At 35.5% G+C, this 23,963-nt stretch overlaps 1 protein-coding gene across 1 annotated transcript in view; it reads left to right on the top strand.

The window, feature by feature from the left end:
• Nucleotides 1-23,963, top strand: part of vps41 (VPS41 subunit of HOPS complex) — a 57,565-nt gene that overhangs the window by 3,066 nt on the left and 30,536 nt on the right. The window contains exons 3-6 of the mRNA XM_056450799.1: nucleotides 9,641-9,748; nucleotides 17,295-17,372; nucleotides 17,455-17,529; nucleotides 23,451-23,513. Of these exons, the coding sequence (XP_056306774.1) occupies nucleotides 9,641-9,748; nucleotides 17,295-17,372; nucleotides 17,455-17,529; nucleotides 23,451-23,513 (324 nt within the window). The remainder of the gene's footprint in view (nucleotides 1-9,640; nucleotides 9,749-17,294; nucleotides 17,373-17,454; nucleotides 17,530-23,450; nucleotides 23,514-23,963) is intronic.

Below are 23,963 nucleotides of genomic sequence, written 5' to 3'. Positions count from 1 at the left end.
TACTCCTGTGTTATGAATCAGCGAATGCATTTTGCTGATCTAACAGACACAGTGCAACGTGATTTAGAAACAGCAATGAACACCTTGCTGCAGGTCAAAAGGAACCCATATAATGCAAAACTAAATGCATTTCTCCACTGATTATTTATATTAACAAGAACAAATAGTCTTGAAGAAATGTTTTCGTGTTGTCGTCAATGCGGCACGCAGTTTGAATTGTGAATGAATGAAGAATAGTTTACAAGCGCGGCGCCGGGAAGCGCTGAACTGAACATGAATTTAACCACTTGAATATTCATCTGTGCTTCACATTAAACTATAGAATGGCTTTAGAACATTTGGGACATAGTAGGCCTACATGACAACTTTCTAGTGCCTTATAATAGGCTACCTTCATGGCTTTTGTTGGCTTATAAATTACACAGAATAAAGCGCATGCAAAAGATCGAATTTGAATCGGTACCAGCTGGCCGATACCCAATCCAACAAAAAATGCGGTATCAAACCGATATCCGATGCAAGTATTTGGATCGGTGCATCCCTATTTTGAAGACTGATGAAAACCTGTAACCACTGACTAATATAGTAGGATAAACAAATACTATGGAGGCCAATGGTTACAGGTTTTCAGCTTTCTTCAAAACTATACGTTTCGGCAACAGTGTTCACCGGATGAAGGGAGCTCTTTGCCGAAACACATAGGTTTTTTAGGGATTAGCCATGGGAATAAAGACTTTTTAAAAAAAATTTCCTCATTTTTCGAGTGTCTTGGACTAATTTTTGCTGTTTATTCTGATCAATCCCTTATCCAAAGAGCACCAACACATTATTTAAGCTACCCCTGAGCACTTTTTGTTTGATTTTAGACATCATCTTTTGTGTTTGACAGAAGAAAGAAACTCATAAAAGTTTGGAACAAGTGACAGAATTTTCATTTTTGAGGTGAACTATGCCTGAAAGGATTTTTCCTAACATTTGGTTTAACTGGTTTAGAAAAACAAGGGGATTCACAAACTTCAACAAAAGCAAAATAGTACTTGTTTGAATGCCAAATATTTGACCAGCAGTTAAATCCACACAATACATTTATCAACTTGACCCAAAAAGCTTAAAAACTTTAAAATAGAACTGTATTGTTATTGGTATATTGATGCAGACAGATAGAAAAATGGAAACTAATTACAGTATTTTAGTTTATAAACCAGATCTGTTCGTGCTAATCAGTTAGTTTATTAAGGTTGAATTTTAAATAAGTAATGAAAATGAGAACGATTTTTCATGATTGTAGAACTTGCCGGCATCAGTTGCTTTCAAATGTTAGTCTGAAGCTTTGTAAGGTTATGTAAACTTCTATATCAGCAGAACTCTATAACTCACCTGTAACATATTCTGTGTAGAATGAGAGCCACTGTAAAAGATTTTATTACATTGTGTCCATTTTCTTGAGTGTGGCTTCTAGAAAAGACTTTTGAAAATGGTATGGAGTTTGCCTTTAAGTGATACAGTGAATGAAATGTCAAGTAGACATTCTAGTCCTCAATTCAAAATGAAAACAGAAAGAAGGAAACAGCAGCCTTGCCCTCGTCGTAAATGAAATCTCAGCCCGTGGAGCAATCTCCTCTATCTCCTGTCCACAAACTGTCTTCTGCATGCACCCGGACACCTCGCAGAGCATGATTGTATTTTCCTTTGGAATCACTGTAAGCCACAGATTTGTTTTGTTCATAATTGTAGAGCTCTGTCTCTATCCGCTGGATTATATCTTTTCCTAACACTTCCTGATGTGTTGAAGACTGTGGCAAATTTTTACTGTCAGTGGGAAAACGTTCATCATGTAAAAAAACACTATCTATTAAATGTACTGTAATTCTTTTGCTCCTGTGAGAAATTCTCTGGACACCTCTGAAAAGATTTTAATCAAGTAAATTCTGAATTAATTTCAAAGTAAAAAAAAAAAAAAAGAATATTAAACATCTTATCTAGGTTTTATTTTGAAATAACTAAAATTATACTCCAATTAATTTATTTTTTAGTAGTTATTTATGATATAGATTCATAACATACATTTCACTCTGTACTCTGCAAAAATAAATCGTTTTTATCTTGTTTCTAGTCCAAATATCTAAAAATCCTTTAATCGAGATGCATTTTCTACACAAGCAAAATATATTGTCTTGTTTTCAGAAATCATATGCTTAAATTAAATAACTTTTCCTTAAAACAAAGCAAAAATAATCAGAAAATGGGCTGAGCAAAATAATCTTGCTTGTGCTTTGAAATAAGATTGTTTTGCTTACTCCATTGGCAGATAATTTTGCTTGTTTGAAGGAAAAACTCACTTACAAAACAAACTCAATTGAAAACAAGACAATATTTTTTGCTTGTCTACAAAATGCTTCTTAATTTAAAAGGCACCTATTATGAAAATCATCTTTTGTAAGGTGTTTGGACAAAACTGTGTGTATTGTGTATCCACAGGCATATTGGATTAATAAAACACAATAAGTATCTTTTTTTATTTACTGACGTTAAAATAGGATCCAAATCCCTCCCATTTTGAAGCCCCTGACATAGGAGTGCGGTTCCCCCCTCACCGAATTGATTGACAGCCACATATTACCATGTCTCCATATTAACGCGCAACAAAAAAATTGTCAAAACATTCCATGTGACTCTAACTATAATCGTATAAAATCCTATATATTCTCTCCCATGTCAGGTCATCTGCATGCATGTTTACTATGGACAGTTCAATGTACTGCCATTACAGCAAGCTGCACAACACACAAGCTTTTCTGTCTACGCTGTTAAAAATGTCTGTGATTTCAATGGTTAGTCTGTAAAATGCAGTAAAAATCTCTAACCTGGATAACAGTATGTTTTCCTTATATACGCTAAATAACCTTAAATTTGCCTTTCCAGAATTTCCTACATGACACTTCGATTTTTATGCTAATTTTTGTTGACATTACCTTGGTTATGCACATTAAAATTTTGTCTTGCATCTAATTTTGATAAATAATGTTTACTGCATGATTTAATTTTATGTGCGTTACCATGCTCAGTAGTTGCGTGAAAAACACTGAGCTCCTTCTGTATATTAGAGTGTTTCTCTGCTTGCAGGAAAAGTTATTTTTGATGAGCTTTGGTGCAGTATATGACTTTGTCAACCAAACATGCTTATGGTTGTGTTTTTGTCTCTGTAACAAAGTTATGTTGCATAGATTTTAGTACTTCAAAACACTGATGTATGAATATTAATTAAGAATTATAAAAAATTCAAAAAAATTATAATTTACCGCAAAATATAGACATTTCATTTACGCTCCTATCGTATTTTACAGCATTTTATGTATAGTTAAATTCTGGCAACCACAGCTGCTATGTTTTTACTGTAAATGTAAAGTTTTTTTAAGTGTATATTTTCAGTAAACGTGTATCCTGATCTGATACAGAAGACATTGGTGGTTAAATTTGTTTTTACAGTTTTTTCCCACACAAAAGTCACATGGAATGTTTTGACAGCTTGGCACACCTGTCTTTGGGAATTTTTGCCCATTCCTCTTTGCTGTACCTCTCAAGCTCTATCAGATTGGAAGCAATGGTGTACAGCCATTTTCAGATCTCTCTGATCTCTGGCTGGGCCACTTAAGGACATTCACAGAGTTGTTGTGGAGCCACTCCATTGATATTTTGGTGGTGTTCTTTGGGTCATTGTCCTGCTGGAAGATGAATCGTCACCCAAGTCTGAGGTCAAGAGCACTTTGAAGCAGGTTTTAATTCAGGATGTCTCTGTACATTGCTGCATTCATCTTTCCCTCTGATGCTGCCACCATCATGCTTCACTGTAGCCTGGTGATGAGCGGTGCCTGGTTTTCTCCAAACGTAGTGCCTGACATTCACTCCAAAGTGTTCCCTTTTAGTCTCTTCAGACCAGAGAATTTTGTTTCTTATGGTCTGAGAGTCCTTCAGATGCTTTTTGGCAAATTCCAGGCGGGGAGGCCTGATTGGTGGATTGCTGCACAGATGGTTGTCCTTCTGTAAGGTTCTTCTCTCTCCACAGAAGAACGCTGGAGCTCAAACAGAGTGACCATTGGGTTATTAATCACCTCCCCGACTAAGGCCCTTCTCCCCTGATCACTCAGCTTAGATGGCCGGCCAGCTCTTGGAAGAGTTCTGGTGGTTCACTTGCAGATGATGGAGCCCACTGTCCTCTTTGAAACTTTCAGTGCAGCAGAAATTTTTCTGTAACCTCCCTCAGCCATGTTCTTCGAGACAATCCTGTCTCGGAGTTCTACAGACAATTCCTTTGTCTTCATGCTTGGTTTGTGCTTTGACATGCACTGTCAACCCTGGAACCTTATATAGACATGTGTATGCCTTTTTAAAACGTGTCCAATCAACTAAATTTACCACAGGTGAACTCCAGTTAAGCTTCTGAAACATCTCAAGAAGGATCAGTGGAAACAGATTGTACCCGACCTCAATTTAGAGCTTCACGGCAAAGGCTGTGAATACTTATGTACATGTGATTTTTCAGGTTTTTTTTAATACATTTGCAACAATTAAAAAATTGGGGTATTTTGTGTAGAAATAAATGAATTTAATCCATTTTGGAATAAGGCTGTAACATAAAAAATGTGGAAAAAGAGTGAATACTTTCTGGATGCACTGTAACTGCCTCCTTTCAATTGCATTGAAAAATATGAAACAAACCCTGTCTCTTTTGCTGATTATCAGTTTTAATAATCAAAAATGGCCATTATAAAATTATAACCTACAATAAGTTTATACAGTATAGGAAATAAAGGCAAGCAATCAGTCAAATGTGCAGAATCGGTGTACGTGGTTATATAAAATAATACCTGTATATTACTTGTCTTTGCGCTTAGCCAAAATACGTTACCTGAGAACAAGTTATACATACAAAAGACCAAAGAGTCATTAGATAGAGACAAGTTGAATTAATTATCACATTTAACAATTATAGTGAGATGAAATCCAGCTGTGTATCCTTGATGAACTGTCTGTCATGCGCTGCTCTCACCTGGGGAGGTGGGCTAAAAGCACCAGCTTACTGCCTGGAGCTCAGATGTGGTCATGTGATGTGTGTGTTCAGTGGTGTAGTGTGGACAGAGATCTTTTCAGAAAGGCTAGATGAAACAACAGTGTTGAATTGGATTGTTTTCATTCTAAGACACCATTTTAAAACTAAAACTTATTAGTGTAAACAGGGCCTGAATTAACTTGATTTGTGTTCTGAGGATGAATGGAGGTCTTGGGGGTTTGCAACAACATGATGGAGAGTAATTAATACCAGACTTTTAATTTTTGTGTGAACTAACCCTTTAAACCTGATTCTCGCTACAAATATATTCTGGCAAAAAGAAAGTGAGATGACTATATGTGGAAATGTGCTCTAAGATGAACCACGTCTTAAGAACTCGTACTTTATGGCATTTTTATAGCTTGACAGAATTCATGATGACAATAACAAGCCACAGCCTCTAAACGTGATGTCACGCAGTGGAAATGAGGAAGATACTGGGTTGGGCTTTGACATTAGAGCCCTGATGCTTCTGTATAGCATTCCACCAAAGTTTGTAACTAGAAAGACAGAGACAGAATGAGGGATGAGCAAAAGAGAAGAGTGTGGATGGTCACACCACTCCAGAAAAGGGGCAATTAAAGACAGACTTCCCTTCATCCTCTGCTCCCCAGGGCACCAATTAGGAGCGGCAGGGAATGAGGCACAACACTCATCCACCACATCGGCGTGGCGATGGCAAACACTAACAAGAGAAAGAAATTATGGGATATGAAACAGGAGAAATATTATCCACCCCTCCCCACTGTAGAAAGTTTGTCAGTGTTTTTTTTTCCTTCCCTCACTCAGACTCTTCGTCCCTGTCTGTAATGGCTTTGTAGAGCATGACAAATGCGCAGGCATTAGAAATTTCACATCTGGACACAACAGGAAATGGACAATGGGGGTATTGGTGATGAGGAGAGAAAATGTTTGATAAAATAAAACAACATAGTGAACACATCAACTGGCTGTGGTTTGTTCATAGTTCTTTTTTGGTAACTATTTACTTTGGAATAACTATAATGTTGCTATAATGTATATGTTTATACAGTGCTCAGCATAATTGAGTACACCCCATTTTAAAAATTTATATTTTTATCCATTTCTCAGTAAATATAGGCAGTGTATTTTGGTGTAATTAAACAAAACAGAATTATTAAACACATATATTTATTAAAATAATACTTTAGTCACCAAACATATTTAGAAATTGAGAGATAGTAAATTCAAGCAAAAAAAAATAAAAATTTCAAACTGCAACTCTTGATTTTTCCTCTTTTTAAAATGTGAATTTAATATTTTTCTATAGCATATACATTTGTGTGTACTAGTTTTTGGACCATTATCATAAGTTATTTTGTTAGATAAGCTCCAGACTAATCTAATGCATATACACAAATGTAATATTGTATAGCTTCCTATTAAAAATATTAATTTAAAAGATAGATTTGTGAGGGGTGTACTTGTATATGCTGAGCACTCTATATATAGTAATAGATTCCTACCTTGCAAAAATGTAATGCTTACCGGGACTTATTTGTTTGCTATTAATTGTGGAATGTTATTATGTTTCAGAATTATTCAGAAAATAGAGTTAATTGTTGTGATTGCATAACAGAATATTTAAAGTTCATAATTGCATTGACTTTGGTGTTACATGAACTTTCAGAAATCATTCTGATGGCATGATTTGTGCAAATTTCTCTTTCCATGATTATTAATAAATTCTAAAAAGTTTAATAGAACACAATTATTTATACATTTTAAATAAAATTGGTTTTGGAAAAATATAAATATTTTTGCTGTCACTTTTGGTCAGTTGAATACATCCCTGCTGAATAAAAGTATACAAAAATTTATACACAACCATAAAAACGTCTGGGCAGCAATGTGGCGCAGTGGGTAGTGTGGTCAACTCACAGCAAGAAGGTGACTGGTTCAAGCCTTGGCTGGATCAGTTGCCATTTCTGTGTGGAGTTTGCATGTTCTTCCCCTGTTTGCGTGGGTTTCCTGCGGGTGCTCCTGTTTCCACCACAGTCCAAAGACATGCACTATAGGTGAATTGAATAAGCTTAATTGTCTGTAGTGTATGTGTGTGAATGAAAGTGTATGGGTGTTTTCCAGTGATGGGAAGGGCATCCACTGTGGAAAACATATGCTGGAAGAGTTGGCGGTTCATTCTGTTGTGACAACCCCTGATTTATAAAAGGACTAAGCAGTTGGCAGTTTCCGCTGTGGTGACCTCTGAAACAGAGACTAAGCCGAAGGAAAATGAATGAATGAATGAATAAAAGAAATTTACAGGTCCTGTGTCCATTTTACATGAACAGAAATGTATTATATTATTAAAAATACCATGCTGTCCCAGATTAAAATGTTGTTTCAATACAATGAGTGTAAACATCATACATTAATTAATCCATTAATAGTTAACATGGTATATATTGTTGGTCTGGCCTAAAATGTAATGCTTAATGTGTTGCTATACTATAGTAGGTTGATGTAAAAAAACAAAGTGTAAAAGAAAAGGTTTTAATATAATATTAATTAAAAACTAAGCTCACCAAAACATATACCTTTTTTTTGACATTTATCTCTCTCCATTTGTTTTGCCTGCATATCATGTGAACATTAACTTAGGTTGCCACGTGTAAAATCAAACAAAACAATCAAAACATTTCAATATTAAGTCAAAAACTCAAGTAAAAAAGTAAATACAATTGAAGTCAGAATTATTAACCATGCTGAATTATTAGTCCTCTGTATATTTTTTTCCCCAATTTCTGTTTAACAGAAGATTTTTTCCCCCACACATTTCTAAACATAATAGTTTTAATAACTAATTCCTAATAACTGATTTCTTTTAACTTTGCCATGATGACATTACATCATATTTAACCAAAATCCCTTTAAGGCAAGTCATATCACTTAAGGGCCGTCTTTGAAACATCTAAGTATGGCATGTATGCTTGGGCATTCTGTCTGAATGGGGAAAAATCAAATTCTTCAAAACTGTTTGCCAATCTTACGATCTAACGATATTACATACATATTTGAAATCACCAATAACATTAAGCAACAACTAACTCATAAGTTTCGTTTCTAAAAGTTCGAATCAAACAAATTTTTTCTTTTCAGGTTGCCTGAGCTAATGCTCATGTGCACTCAAAGGGAACAAGATCACGTCACCAACCTCATTTATGGTTGTTCTACACATTATCATCCTCTGAATAATAATCATCGGATTGCGCTGGGGGCTGCATGGTGGCACAGTGGGTAGGACATTTGCCTCACAGCAAGAAGGTCGCTGGTTTGAGCCTCGGCTCGGTCAGTTGGTGTTTCTGTGTGGAGTTTGCTTGTTCTCCCTGTGTAGGCGTGGGTTTCCTCTGGGTGCTCCGGTTTCCCCCACAAGTCCAAAGACATGTGGTATAGGTGAATTGGGTAGGCTAAATTGTCCGTAGGGAATGGGTGTTTGTGGATGTTTCCCAGTGATGGGTTGCAGCTGGAAGGGCTTCCGCTGCATAAAACATATGCTGGATAAGTTGACGGCTCATTCCGCTGTGGCGACCCCCAAGATTAATAAAGGGACTAAGCCGAAAAGAAAGTGAATGAATGAATTATCGCGCTGGTGTTCTGAAGTAATTCACAACTTTGTCTTGATATTGATTCTCCTCCTGAAATGAAAGCGACTCTTTGTTTAAACGCTTGTGGGTGTTTAAATAGTTGCTGTCATGTGATGTGCGTTGGATAGGATGGACTGTACCTCACGAAGCTTTATTTGTATATTTTTAGCATGTCCGTGAAGCAAGTATTCGCTGAGATTCCAGTGAGTTTGTTAACTATAAACTGTCGTAAAAGCACATGTCTTGTCCGAGCTGGTCCGAGCTTCTCGATGATTGGCTCCTCTACTAGTAGGCGGGGCTTCATTCGCCATATTGATAATTATGCTTTTCGCCATTCAAAACTATGCGTGTGACACGTCTTGTGTATTCTATAGTCTTTAATTTAACTAGATATTTTTAAAGATACTAGTATTCAAGACCTAACTAGGTTAATTAGGCAAGTTAGGGGAATTAGGCAAATCATTGTATGATAATGGTTTGTTTTGTAGACGATTAAAAAAATATTGCTTAAGGGGCTAATAATATTGACCTTAAAATGATTTGAAAAAATCTGGACTTTCTCCAGAAGAAAAAATATTATAGGAAATACTGTGAAAAATTCCTTGTTCTGTTAAGCATCATTTAGGAAATATTTAAAATATATAAATTCACAGGAGGGTTAATAATTTTGACTTCAACTGTATCTCCTGTATGTCAAAGTGGTCTCATTCATGCTTTATTATAGCATGTTTTCTTATTTGTCAAGATTATATAAATACACAATTATAAATATGAATGTGTAAGTGAAATAATAAAATACTAAGTGGATAATAGTTTGAACATAAATGGTAATTATAAATGAAGGAATCAATCTTCAATACTCTGTTGCTTCTAAACCTAAAATTCTAAACCAATGTATGATTATCGATGTGTTTTTGTGTGTGTTCAGGAAGAAGACACAGAGGAGGAGCCTAAACTGAAGTACGAGAGACTGACCAACGGTGTGACAGAGATCTTACAGAAGGATGCAGCCAGCTGCATGACAGTGCATGACAAGGTGCTCACAACTGCAAAAGCCTGAATGAAAGTATTACAAATGGCACAGTAATAAATACAATCATTTATTTTTAAATCGCCTCTTTTAAGTTTAACATAGTAAAATATTATTATTATTAGAACACAGAATATAGCACTTTTTTTGTGAACAATTGTTTTTATTATTTCAGCTTTTGTTCAATATAGAAAGGATACAGCATATGACTATATCGTAAAACAACCCCAAATCACTACCTCCCACCCAGTTAGACTTGTTCCATAATAACAGAAGTTAAAAGATTGCTCGAATACAGATAGCTCTTTTGACTTGTCCTCTCTGCACAAATGCTCACAGGCAGGGCGCAAATTACAGGGGGGTTTGGTGGGGGATTGACCTCCCTAATTAACGCTTTATCCCCCCTGAAGGACATAAAAACAGTGAATGGGGGTTCAGTCCTTTAATACTGAGAAATAGTTTGCTCTGATCTGTATTTTAAATAATAATGTTAATAATTAAAATAATATAAATATACATTTGACCACCGCCATTATGGTTCATACCATTGTGAATGCATAATTGCACTAGTCATGCGAAAAAGAAAATTCATTCAACAGTTTGAAACTGCAGATCTAGACCACCGATAGACACGGTAAGTGTTCACAAGACTGTTTTCCCATAAAATAGATGTTTGTTTCTACATATAGCCTGAAAGTAAAGTCGTTTAGATGCGTAGTTTGTATAGTCTGACCTACAGTAACCTTTGAAATAGCTAATCAAAGGATACTGTAGGTCAGAATACACTATGTCCCCCAAAACACTGAAAACTTAAATATGTTTTGTTAATAAATTAGATGTAATTTAAATGAATACATAAATGACTGAAGGATGTATTACGCAAACTAACATTACCGAAAAATTTGACCCCCCTGCAGTGATCAGCGGTAAAGTCAGGAACTTAATTAAATTAATATTCAATATAAACAAATGCTGCAGAGTTAACACTTAGCTCTGGCCCTTTGTTAAGCTTATCAATGGCAATGAAGACGTTAAATATACAGAACGTTGAAAGAACAGAAACGTAAATATACCACTTTCCAATCCTCTAAGAGAGACCTTGGCATACTGTGTTTGTAATAAATAAAATTAAATACATAAAAACTAAATTCGAAATGATAATTAAAATAAAAAATAAAACTAAATAAAAAAAAAAAAATTAAATATAAAGTAAAATAAAAGAAAAAAGAAAAGAAAAGAAAATGAAATGAAATGAAATAGAAAAAATATTATAAAAAATAGTAAATAAAAAAAGCTAAGTATTAGTAAGTCAATAGTCCTAAATCTACTAAAATATATATTAAAAAAATAATAAAAAAGCAGTGATCCAGGTAAAAATAAAATATAAAAATAAGTCAGAAATTCGATGAATATGTTTTTTAAAGTTACATTGCCATATATTTACCTGTAGAACTACATTAATGTATAACATATAATATAACTATAACATATCAAAATAACTTCTAACGTACAGATTTAATTACATGTTTGTGGTGAAACGTTTTCAGTACTTGTTTCTTTGCATGATCAACACAATTCACCAATATGCAATGAAGTATATGGCTGTGTGTATATGTGTATATGTGTGTGTGTGTGTGTGTGTGCGTGTGTGCGTGTGTGCGTGTGTGCGTGTGCGCGTGTGCGTGTGTGCGCGTGTGTGTGTGTGTGTGTGTGTTTATGTGTTTATGTGTGTTTGTATTGTGTGTGTGTTTGTGTGAATGGAAGTGTATGTTCAGACTGTTTGTACCGCTGGTCTCTGTGGCCCTGAATTAATTCGATATTCATAACTGATATTCATTAATAACAAAAACTGCCTCGGTTTTTTGTTATTTTAGATTTAAGATAGGGTAGATCAGGTTTACCTAGTTTGTCTTTAGAAAAGATAAGGGTTATTAATCACAATCCTCAACTTAATTACCTTCATGACTCACCTATGCACTTCATTTATTGTATATTCAGTAATTTTAGTTACTCTTGTTTACTCTTTTGGTAATAAATACACATTTATTACAATTGTGTCTTCCTTGTTTTGATAATACAATAAAAGACTCTACAAGTTATACAGATAATAAACACCTTTACATGTATATATTTAATTAACAATATTTGATTGTTAATTATTTTGACAGTCGAAGCTGTCTGGTGCCCCGTATAAAAGGAGTTATTTATCTGTTATTTATACATTAATTTGTGCCCTCATGCGAGGCTAAAATATCTATATTAATATCAATACCAAAATATTGATGTTAATATTTGATAAATCCAATTATCACTTCACCTCTCTTGGTCAATGTATAATTCGCACACTGCTCACGGGCCACCAGTCATTTGCTTATTTCCTCTTTATTACCTCTGCTTTTTGATTTCTGTCTCTTTTTAGCCTGTCTTCTTTTAGTTTTTTCTTTCCCAGGCTTGATATTTTTGTTGGTGGAACATTCTACGTGGGCTGGTTAATCGTGATGGCAGCCAGTTCACTCATGCACGGACGCCGTGGAGGAATAGTCATACCTAGTTATGTCTCCTCACCTGATGTTTTATTAACCGCTATTGATTTTTATTCTTTTCCCCCCTCTTTTCCTGCTTTTCCCCAGGGACCTCCCTCCTCCCCTTTCTTTTCTTCCATCTCTCCAAAAAAAATAGCAAAGCTTGCAAGAAGAAAAAGAGACGTTGAAAAGCTGAATTTCCAATGAGAGTCCCTCCTTTATTCACTCTTTCACTTTGTTTGTCTCTGTCGTTCTTTCCCTTTAGTCTTTTATTTGTGTTCTTCCGCCACCTAGAACACGCCGGCGACTCCTCCCGCCTAATGTTGCCTCATATTTTAAGTGGCAGGAATCCGAATTTCATTTCAGCAATTCCATTTTGATAAATCCCTTTAAGAGGCACTGAGGCTGGTGAGGCTACCCCTTTTATTTATTTATTTTTGGCTGATTTTATTTGGGGAGATTGCGGGGGGTTTTGCTGGACATGCTCGACTGTGCCTGTAAATATAAGCATTTCATTATAGACTGCAGTGAAGCATGGGGAGACTCGCTGTGCTGCCACAGGGAAAGGTCTGTGCACGTGTAAGCAGGTGTGTGTGCGTGTTTGGACACTGGGTAACCTCAGTTTCAGAGATGGACTCATTCTGTGTGTGTGTGTGTGTGTGTGTTTTTATAGAGTGTCTTGGTGCCTTTGTGAAGCTTTAGTGTGCAGCTGGCAGACCCAAATATGCAAGGGATGTCAAATTAATTTTAGATTACTGGTGGAATATGGCTGAACGTCACCTTACGTGGCCTGGTTTCATTCTATTTGCTTTACCTTATAGTGATGCTATGCAGAAAGCATCCACAGCACATGGTCATCCCAAGCACATAATAAACCCAACATCGACTTAAGGCTGCTCTAATAAACAAAACTTATGGAACTATTGGGAGCACATGAAATTTGGAGCTTTCATTCACCAAGGGCCTTTAGGTAGTGATTTGATATATGAAACTGGTAATTATGAATTAAGATTCAGTGTTTTTAGTTGGAAATCTTTAACTTTAATAAGGCAAATGAAAGTGAAAAGTAATAATCAAAAAAATAAAATGCTTGAAGTCAATCTCAAATTACTCACTCACTTTCCTTCCACTTATTCCCTGCTTGCCACAGTGGAATAAGCTGCCATAATTCTTTTTACACAGCAGATGTGCTTACTGCTGCAACCTTGCACAAACCCTCAGTGCTGGGAAACACCCATACACTCTCTCGTTCACACTCAGTCTTTGGACTGTAGGGGAAACTGCAGACATGGGTAGAACATGCAAACTTTACACAGAAAGACCTCCTGGTCCAGCCAGCACTCGAATCAGCCACCTTTAATTACATTAACAGCAATTAATTATTAATAATTTCTCCTAATCAGTCAATTAAGTCATTTAAGAAATAAAAATTTATTATAATGTAGAATATTATAATACATATGTTTATTAATAATGCTTTTTTTCTATTAATAGAATTAACATTAATTAAGTGATTTAGGTGATTTAGCCAGCTGAATATGTTTTGTTTCTAAAAAAATAAATGTTTATTTTTTAGCTTTTGTTGATATGGGCTATATTCATAATGTTGTGCTATTGTGTTTTAAAGTAAGACATAAAACCTGGAAAAACCTGGAAGGGTGTTTGCCGCTTAAAACATATTCCATTGTGTTTGGCTGTTCATTCCTTTGCAACAACCTCTGATAAATCAGGGTCTAAGCTGAAGGATAGTGAGTTAGGGACATACATCTTGTTTTAAAAATATTGTTAAACTCTTATATAATAATAAACTCTCCTGCACTTATTAATCAATTAAACATCTACATGTGAAGAGTTCAGATGCAAAAACCTCTAAATTCCATCTGAAATTTTCTTCTAAAATGAGAATTTTTATCAGGCTTCTATGTGTAGGTTCAGTAATTTCACTTTTATGGCACAAAATAAGTTCTTTTCATGGTCTTTAAAGTGAAATAACTCAACATAAACAGAAGAGGCTGAGAAATTTTTTTTCGACTGAAATTTTAGATCGCACTTAGCGGTTTCTGCTTCTGAACTCTTCATGTGTTATTCCATATTTCTTTATTTAGGAAGAATAGGATAGTGTAACTTAACATTTACTTTGAAAGGACTTTCAGCCTCACCTCCAAATTTTGAGAACGTCAAACCTCCTCCCAATTTTACCTCGATATCCGGTATTACCGTGCATAATAAAAATAATTATGATGTAAGGCTCAGACAGTGTCACCAAACTGTTGGCTTGTGCCTAAACCATTCAGAAACTGAAAACCATATATGCGACCTTAGGTTCGCGGACACCTGTTTGTCTTGTTCATATTAGAGATCTGCGCAGGACGCTCTCTCTCATTCACACACATACACATAGAGAGCACCAAGCGACACACAGCATCATGCTCTCTCTTATTCACACACATACATACACACACACACACATAAACAGCATCCACACGAATGTGCGCGTGCTCGCTCCCGTGCTATATTTGGAAATTTATTTTGCACCGCAAGAAATCTGGTCAGGTCCCACGGCACCCACGGTACAGCAGCAGGAATGCAGACCTCTAGTTCGTATTTACCACGTATCCCTTCTCATTTGGTCGAAACCGAAAATACTGCCAAACTGCAGAGGTGTTCTTTTTCGATACCAGGTCACTTGGTGCGCGACTCGCCATCTTACCTCACCTCTCTCTCACTCCTCCACACTGTCCCGTGATAACAACCACGCATACGCATTTTTAGGCATTAAATAAATAATATTTTTTATTTAATACTTGTCTCCTGTTTAAGTGCATTTTTTTATGCCGGTATAACTGTATTGAAACTGACACCGTTGCTATTTTTAGATCCCGCTGTATACCATATTACCGTATTACCACCCAAGCCTAGTATATATATATATATATATATATATATATATATATATATATATATATATATATGTATGTATGTATGTATGTATGTATGTATGTATGTATGTATGTATGTATGTATGTATGTATGTATTTATTTATGTATTTATTTATTTATTTACTTATTTATTATTAACCCCCCTGAATTATTAACGGAGAGAAGATTTTCTCAACACATTTCTAAATATAATAGTTTTCATAACTCATTTCTAATAACTGATTTATTTTATCTTTGCCATCTATCTATCTATCTATCTATCTATCTATCTATCTATCTATCTATCTATCTATCTATCTATCTATCTATCTATCTATCTATCTATCTATCTATCTATCTATCTATCTATCTATCTATCTATCTATCTATCTATCTATCTATCTATCTATCTATCTATCTATCTATCTATCTAATCAAAAACATGGTTTAATACAATCCACACAAATAGCCTTTGAAACATTAAAAATCTTTGAAAAACAAAGCGGGCGACAAAGTGGTGCAGTAGGTAGTGCTGACGCTTCACAGCAAGAAGGTCGCTGGTTCGAGGCTCGGCTGGGTCAGTTGGCGTTTCTGTGTGTAGTTTGCATGCTCTCCCTGTAAGGGTCATCCTTGGCTCCCTGTATAGCCATCCTTACATCCCCATGTTCCCGTGGGTTTCCTCCGGGTGCTCCGGTTTCCCCCACAGTCCAAAGACATGTGGTACAGGTGAATTGGGTAGGCTAAATTGTCCGTAGTGTATGAGTGTGAATAAGTGTGTATGGATGTTTCCCAGAGATGGGTTGCAGCTGGAAGGGCATCCGCTGCGTAAAACGAGCTGGATAAGTTGGCAGTTCATTCCGCTGTGGCGACCCCAGATTAATAAAGAGTCTAAGCCGAAAAGAAAATGAATGAATGAATGAATGATGAAAACCAAGCCACAATATTCCCAAAATAGTGACAAAGTGGAGTTACTACAACTTTTGTTTAACTGAATAAACAACACATTTATGTAACAAAAACTAAATTTTAAATTAAATTTTAAAGTTTAAATGGTTTGAAAACATACAGTATCACATTATAGAAGTAAAGTGGGCTGATATTTCATAATGTAAATAAATGTCAAATCTATGTGAGCTTTATAATGAATTTATAGACAATTTCAATGTTGCGATGTCACTGGCCCAATAAGATTTCCTGCTTGTTGCCAAACGATTTCATAACTAACAGGAGGCGATTTAATCATATCTTAATGTTATAACGGCTGCCATAACATCATCTATCAATATGTGGACTTTTTGTATTCTTGGAAGCTTTGGAAATTAAAAATGTAATACAGGACTGCATTCGGAACATTGTTATTGTTTACATCTCTCAAAATGGTCTATAGGCATGTTTATAATATTTAGAATTCTCTTTTAGACTGTGCAGGCTGTTAACTATTAAAGTTAAATTTGTTCAATGTTTCTAAATGCACACTTAATGCACACTATAAAAAGATTGCAATTAAAAACTCCAAGACAAGTTTAATAAATGATTGTAAAAAGTTTTATAATTAATAGGCATGCTTATATCAGAATTTATATATTTTTTTTCCACACTCTGCAGATTGTTAACTGGAAAGGTAAATGTTAATTCATCTGATTAATTAATATTTTTAATGACACTAGTGTTGAGTTTGTTGGTGGTGATTGACAGTTCATAATGCAGAACGTTTTCATAAGTAAAACTCTGAAATGTAATTGCATTAGTCTGACAGGCAGAGTGTTGGTGCAGAGGGCAGAGATGTGTGACCTGTGGCGCATATATTATGTTGAAGCGTTTTGATATGTCGGGTAAAAAAATGCTATTTCACACTGGGCCGCTCTGATAAATAGGCTTTCCTGTCCTCCAGCAATTTCACACTTTTTGCCCTCGAAGGGTCCAGCAGAAACCACACACACAAACACACACACACTCTCTCATACACGCACAAACACTAAGGCCTCGCAGCCATGCCTGGTAAAACTCATTTTTAATACCTCCTCCACAGCTTTTAGCTCTGTATAAGTGCAGGATGTCCTGCGGTTTTTGACTTGTGTGTCTGCCATGTTTGTGTCTCCTGTTGCTTTCAGTTCCTGGCTCTTGGGACGCACTTTGGGAAGGTTTTTCTTTTGGATATTCAAGGAAATGTTACGCAGAAGTTTGAAATTGTAAGTCTGAAATTATCTTGGTATGATTAGCATGGAATGTTTTGTCTGATTGTAACTTAACAACTCCTCTTTCTCCTCATAGAGCTCTGTGAAAATTAATCAGATCAGTTTGGATGAGAGCGGGGATCATGTTGGCATCTGCTCTGAGGATGGAAAGGTGAGATCTGATGTTCATTAATAGTCATTTACAATCATGCGATCATCACTGTACAGGAGATTTGAAAAGTGCTTAGATTTTGGATAAAGTGCTTGAAATTGTTGAAAATTATTTTGTAATAATTTATCTTACTAAATATGTAATAATCATAAACTATTTAAATCAAATAAAATCTACCTAATTGTTGTGTTTTGCATACAATTAAAACTCTGGAGACTGCTCATTAATTTATGTCCTTTGAAATTTAATTTATTTTTATTTAAGATGAAAGATGACACATTTAAGATGCAAATAAATGATGTTTAAGAGAGTAAATGACAGTAATTCAATGTTGGGCTTGGAGCTAGCATGCCATCAAAATTGCTCTTTAGAATACTGTACTATACTATAAAATACAATAACAAAAAGCATCTGATATAATTTGAAGTATGTATATACTTTGTCCCACTTAAAACACAAAAAAAGTGTTTAAGTTTGACTTAGAAAAAGATGAGATTCCTGTTTTTTCCACTAAAATCCAAGTGCCGTGATTGGTCAATGGGAATATTGCTCCAGGACAAACAGTGCTGAGCTGGCAACTAGTGATATTTCAGGAAATTAAGTTTAATGCAAGCGGGTTATAAAAAGGCTAAGCATAAGCGAACTTTCTGAATTTGCTCTAACTTGTCAAAATTGGAAGCTAGTTGAAATTTGGGTTAATAAAGCAAACTAAACTAAATTTGTTAAACTACTCCAGAATAAATATAAATGTAAAATCTGAAGTGTATAAACAAAATTAGGTCACATTTTACAATAAGGTTCTATTAGTTCATGTTGGTTAATCATGAAAAACGATAAGCATGAAAAATGCTTGTACGGCGTTTATTAATCATAGTTTACTAATGATTTCATTTACTTATTCTTTATTAAAATCCAAACTTGTGTTTGTTAACATCAATTAATGCACTGAGTTAAAAAGAACTAACAATGAACAAGTTTATTTTCATTAACTAACGTTAGCAAAGATTAATAAATGCATTGTTTGATGTTTGTTTTCAATTCGATAAACAAATTTACTCACATTAACTAATGGAACCTTATGTAAAGTGTTACCCAAACTTATTTCAGCTTGTTGCCAAAGAAATATTTTTCATTGTTATTAAAATAATATTTAAAGCCACTGATATGACTAGAATTCTCATGCTGCTCTAAACTACCATAATTTAAAAAAGTGTGTAACGTCATTAAAACCGAAGTTAAGATTATCTTTTTTTTCCCCACTATCGTGACGTACATCCACTTGAAATGGCCCTGAAGAAGAGCGGTGCCCGATTTTGTTTTTTGTGAACTGATAGGATTGTTGACATGTGTTGCTAATAATAAAAAATGTAAGACTGACAAACAGATGAATTCAGAGCACAAACAAGAAAAATAAAGAAATTTTTAAATGAAAACCAGGCTTTTAAATTTTTTTAAATAGGCTATGTCACCTAGGGCCCTATCACACATCCGGCACAATAAGCCGTAAGACGTGTTTGGCACGACTTGTTGCCATTTTCACACCAGTGCAACCCTAATTTTAACGTTTTGCACCACATTGTTTAATAACAAATCCATTTGCACCACTAGAAAGGAGGTGTGTTAAGGCGCATTGTTGGCGCATTGCTATTTTTATAACCTGAAATAGACCATGCCATTGACCAGATAAAAACCAGTCTAGCAGAGCATGTTAGTTATGCGCCTATGCGAGTCCAAACGCTTACACATTGCTTAATAGTACACACAGGATGTACAGAAATGCACAAATATCTTTACATATGAAAAAAAAATGTAATATCTAATCAGATTAAATCTGAGTTTAGAAATAGAGTTGAAACAAATCGTTGCACTTAACAAACAAAATTAAATATGTAGGCTAATGGATGTCTTCAGTGGAGAGCGAACAACACTTTTACCTTATCCACGAAAGTAAAGGAGTAAAGGAAAGAGTAAAAGTAAAGTAAAGAGGCCAAATGGAGCAGACTCTGTCTTTGTCCTCGCTCTCAGATTGTTTAACTGTTTTCTCGCTAGTGAAGCATTCAGTTTTTCCACTTACAAAGTTGCCATGTAAATAACAAATGCACCATGGCATGATGCAACTGACTCTTAAAGGCAATGGGAGATGAGACTCTGATTGTTTTAATACACATTATGCTCAAAACATACCCATAACTCATTACACAACCCTGTTAGACCATGCGCCATGGCGCAAAGCGTATGTATTCATCCTTAAAATAGGAAAAGTGTATTCGGACACGTCCTTAATGCTTTTGCGCCATGCGTTTTAGACTTTGCGCCAAGATCATTAAAATAGAGGCCCTAGAGTTCAGCAGTACTATTTTTCAATCCGTTCAGCTAATGGTTCTACTGTGGTGCTATGAGCTAAAACCCATTGTTGTATATTGTGGACATACACTCAAAACATTTTTAACAGTTTGTTCAAAACTAATTATTTAACATGAGTTGAAGCAACACAATTCTTTATATTTTAGGGGCAACTTTTTATGTTTTATGTTAAATCCACTCAAATTTGTTAAAGCAGATAAATTAATTTAATTCCTTCATGTTCACCCAACACAAATCGACTGTGTGGAACCCAGCATTATTTTTTACAGTGTATGAGTATAGACTTGCATTATTATATTTATTGGTTTTCTTTGTTTTGTTAGTGATACTTTTTCAGTTGGTTTGTTGCACTTGTTTATATCGTCACTACTGGTTGATTGGATTTTTGGTGGACCAGTAAATAAACACCACCATACTCTGAAGAGTATATACAGGTTTCTTTTGTTTTTGGGTCTTAACACGCCTCAAAGTAGACTCAAGGAGACCCAGCATACATAAAATGACTAATGCACTATTGGCATTTTCAAGAACCTGTTCATATGAAGTGATTTCATACTCTTCCAGTAAAGTATGCTTGTAGTTTGCCGCATCCTTCACAACTCCACATTCATAATTGGCCTGCAAATAGGGATATGCATCTTGACAATCACATTCAGAACATTCTTTGAGTGTGCTTGTGCCATTACCTGAATTTCAGGTTTATTTAGTAAATCGGTTGCTAAATCGACATCTTGGGCAGATAAACAACACCTTCAGCATTGCCCATTTCTTAGTGAATTTCCCCATGAGAGTCTAAGGAGTTGTTTACTTCAGTTTTCATATCTTTTCTGTTTGCGAGATATGATGCAGTGCCTGTCTTCCCACTCAATACCAGCTCCGTCAACTCTGACACCTGCAGAAACAGCGTGTGCGCGTTTGGTCCATTTTAAAATGTGCGGTTAAAAAAAAAAAAGAGCTCCTTTTCTCCTCGATTCTTCTGTGATTTCTATCGCTGCTCTCCGTCTATCTGCTTATTGATCATGAGCTGGCTGTTATCAGTCCACACAGGCTAATCATCAGCACCTTGTGTGGCTTTCTCAGGCTGATCTGTGGCATGATATACCACGCTTATTCCTGTTACTGTGGCAAAGGCGAGATCTTGTCAAATCTACGCCAATTAAAATCGATATGGAGGCCATTGTTCGCTCCTCTGCACTGTTAATCCCAACTTACCAACTGTTTTTCAACCAGTTACGCAAAATATGACACATTTTTTAGGAGGAGAACTCTTTGATGCTTGATTTATTTATTATTACTGCTATGATTTTCGGATTAAGGTCACACTTGGAAGGTTTGATTTGATTAACATGAACTCTGATGCAGCTACTCTGTTTGTTTGTGGTTTAATGTGTGAATGGCGCCGTTGCTGCACAGCAAACAGACCAAAATCATTGAAAAGGTTGCTTTTGGTCTGCTGATAAACCAACTTTGGTGCAATTTGACCGAAATGTAAATACAGTACAGATCAAAGATGTGTAAAAGCACCAAAAACTGAACATATTATCACAAAATGGACCACAAAATTGAATAAATTCTTAACCATACATGTTTTTTCTTGTCTTAGTCACTATGGTCTCTATTTTAATGATCTAGGAATAAAGTCTAAAGTGCATGGCGCAAAAGCATTAAGGGTGTGTCTGAATCCACTTTCGCTATTTAGGGACGGAAAAATATGTCCCATGGTCTAACAGGGTTGTCTTTATTCTCTTAATGAGTTATGGGTGTGTTTTGATCATAACATGCATTAAACCAATCAGAGTCTCATCTCACATTTCCTTCAAGAGGCGGTTGTCACACCATGGAGCATTTGCTATTTACATGGCGGACTTTGTAAGTAGAAAAACTGAATGCTTTACTAGCGAGAAAACAGTTAAACAGACCATCTGCAGCATGAGGATACAGAATGAGCCTCCTCCATTCAGCCTCTTTATTTTCTCTTTATTTTATTTTTACTCTACTCCTTTACTTTTGTGGATAAGGAAACGGTGTACACACTCCACTGAAGACATTAATTAGTCTGCATATTTAATTTCATTTGTTAAGCGCAAAGATTTGTTTTAAAACTATTTCTAAATTCAGTTCTAATTTCCAGCAAACGAATAAATGAAAAAGCTGAGTAATATCCAAACACATGTCCTATTCTTATGCCCCATATGGTGATGCATACGTCTCTAAAACCCGACAGCTGAACAAATCTAAACTTGGTTTTATTAAAACAAATATAAATATGCATATAATCAATAATACTACTACTAATAATAATAATAATATTATTATACAAATGCAAATTGTCATGATTAAACTGAAAAAAGGCCCCCCACATGAAGAAGGCATAGTGGTAGTGGTTTTTATATTTATGTATAAAATAATTTTGTACATTTTAATCCTTAATTTAATTTGTTTTCATATGAAAATATATTTATGTATCGCTATACATCCGGTGTTTATTAAGCATTAAATGTGTGTGTAAGCGTTTTGGACCTGCGTAGGCGCATAACTAACGTGCTTTGCCCTAAACTTTGACCAGCTTTCAGTTGGTCACGGCCGCAGTCTATTTTGGTTTCTTGAAATGGCAACGTGCCGACATTGCGCCTTAACACACCTCCTTTTTAGACTGGAAAACCCATGAGTCCACAAAGTTGCGCAAATGGCTTTGGTATTTAAACAATGTGGCGCAAAACGTGAAAATTAGGGTTGTGCTGGTCTGAAAATAGCATCAAATCACGCCAAACATGTCTTGTGCCTTATTGCGTATTTTATATACTCTTGAATATCTTTTCAACTGGTAAAAATAGCATTACTTTAGCCAAACACGTCTGGATGCTTGTTTTTATAATTTAAGCTATTTTATTGTATTTTTTAAGATTTCATTTGATCAGTTGACTCCATGTGAATACTAGTCAGCCCAAGTATAAATTTATAATTCGATTTTCTACTCCATACCAAACCAATTATGAGAATCTGCCAGTGAAAACATGATCAGAAGCAAAAGATATTTTGCTGCCATTGTTAAACAAAACATGGCACAGTTTTTAAAAGGAGAAACTCTGAAGCATAATGTTTTTGAAGCAACAAAAAAGTATACTTTAAAATGTAGCTTGACCAGAAAAGGAAGCATGAAAAGTTCAAAGTCGGTAGTTTCTTTCTCCCACCATTATCTTAAATGCGAGATTTTCGATAAAGTTCTACTTATTTTGAGACACCGCACTCATTTTTTAGTTTCCTCTTTTTTCATACAGACAGGTGTAGGTGAAATGTTGTGTTACGGCTTGTTTGTAGCCGTCGGGGACTTCAGCACTGCTAGCGATTAAGTCGGTAGCATAAAGGCGTGCGAGGGCAGAAAGAGTTGACCTTTCCACTAATTGGGAGTCTGGTAGATGGTTAACTAGCCCGCTGGATGGTCTGATGCTTTGCCCAAGTCAACTGTTTTCTCTAGACCACAGTGATTTTGCCTCAGATAGACATCTTTGTCTGCCTTTCTTCATTTGTCTCTCTCTCTTGGCTTTTTTTTTTTTCAGGTGCAAGTATTTGGCCTGTACACCAGGGAGGGCTTCCACGAAAACTTTGACTGTCCCATCAAGGTAACTTATTGCTGTTAATGTAAGTCGTTGGTCTCCCGGCAATGATTTTGCTGCCTGATGGGAAATAGCCCTTTGATTTCGATTTCCCGTCACAGCAAGCATTGATAATTCTCGAAAACAATGTAATTCCACCGTGCTACTAGTCTTAATTGATTTCTCTAGGGCATTTCATATCATGCATGAGCCTCCTGTTTGTTGAGCATGAGTGATGTCACCTATGGCACGCATTAAGGAGAGCTGGTGCTGTCATATCCTTATATTGATATTTTTGTGTATCGGACTGTGGGATCAATCCTTTAACTTTTCCTGGGTTAAAAAGGACTTTATTGAGCATGTTTTGAGAGTGGATGCAGTCTAACCCCCTTTGAGCCACTATATGGCTTTAGAAATACCGAGTGGACACTGATATTAACTCGGGTGTTGCTGTAAACTGAACTGAAATCTCTTGTT

Source organism: Danio aesculapii, chromosome 24, assembly GCF_903798145.1.
Source record: "Danio aesculapii chromosome 24, fDanAes4.1, whole genome shotgun sequence".
Taxonomy (NCBI): Eukaryota; Metazoa; Chordata; class Actinopteri; order Cypriniformes; family Danionidae; genus Danio; species Danio aesculapii.
Note: the sequence above shows the minus strand (reverse complement) of the source record. Positions and strands in the feature narration are given on the sequence as shown.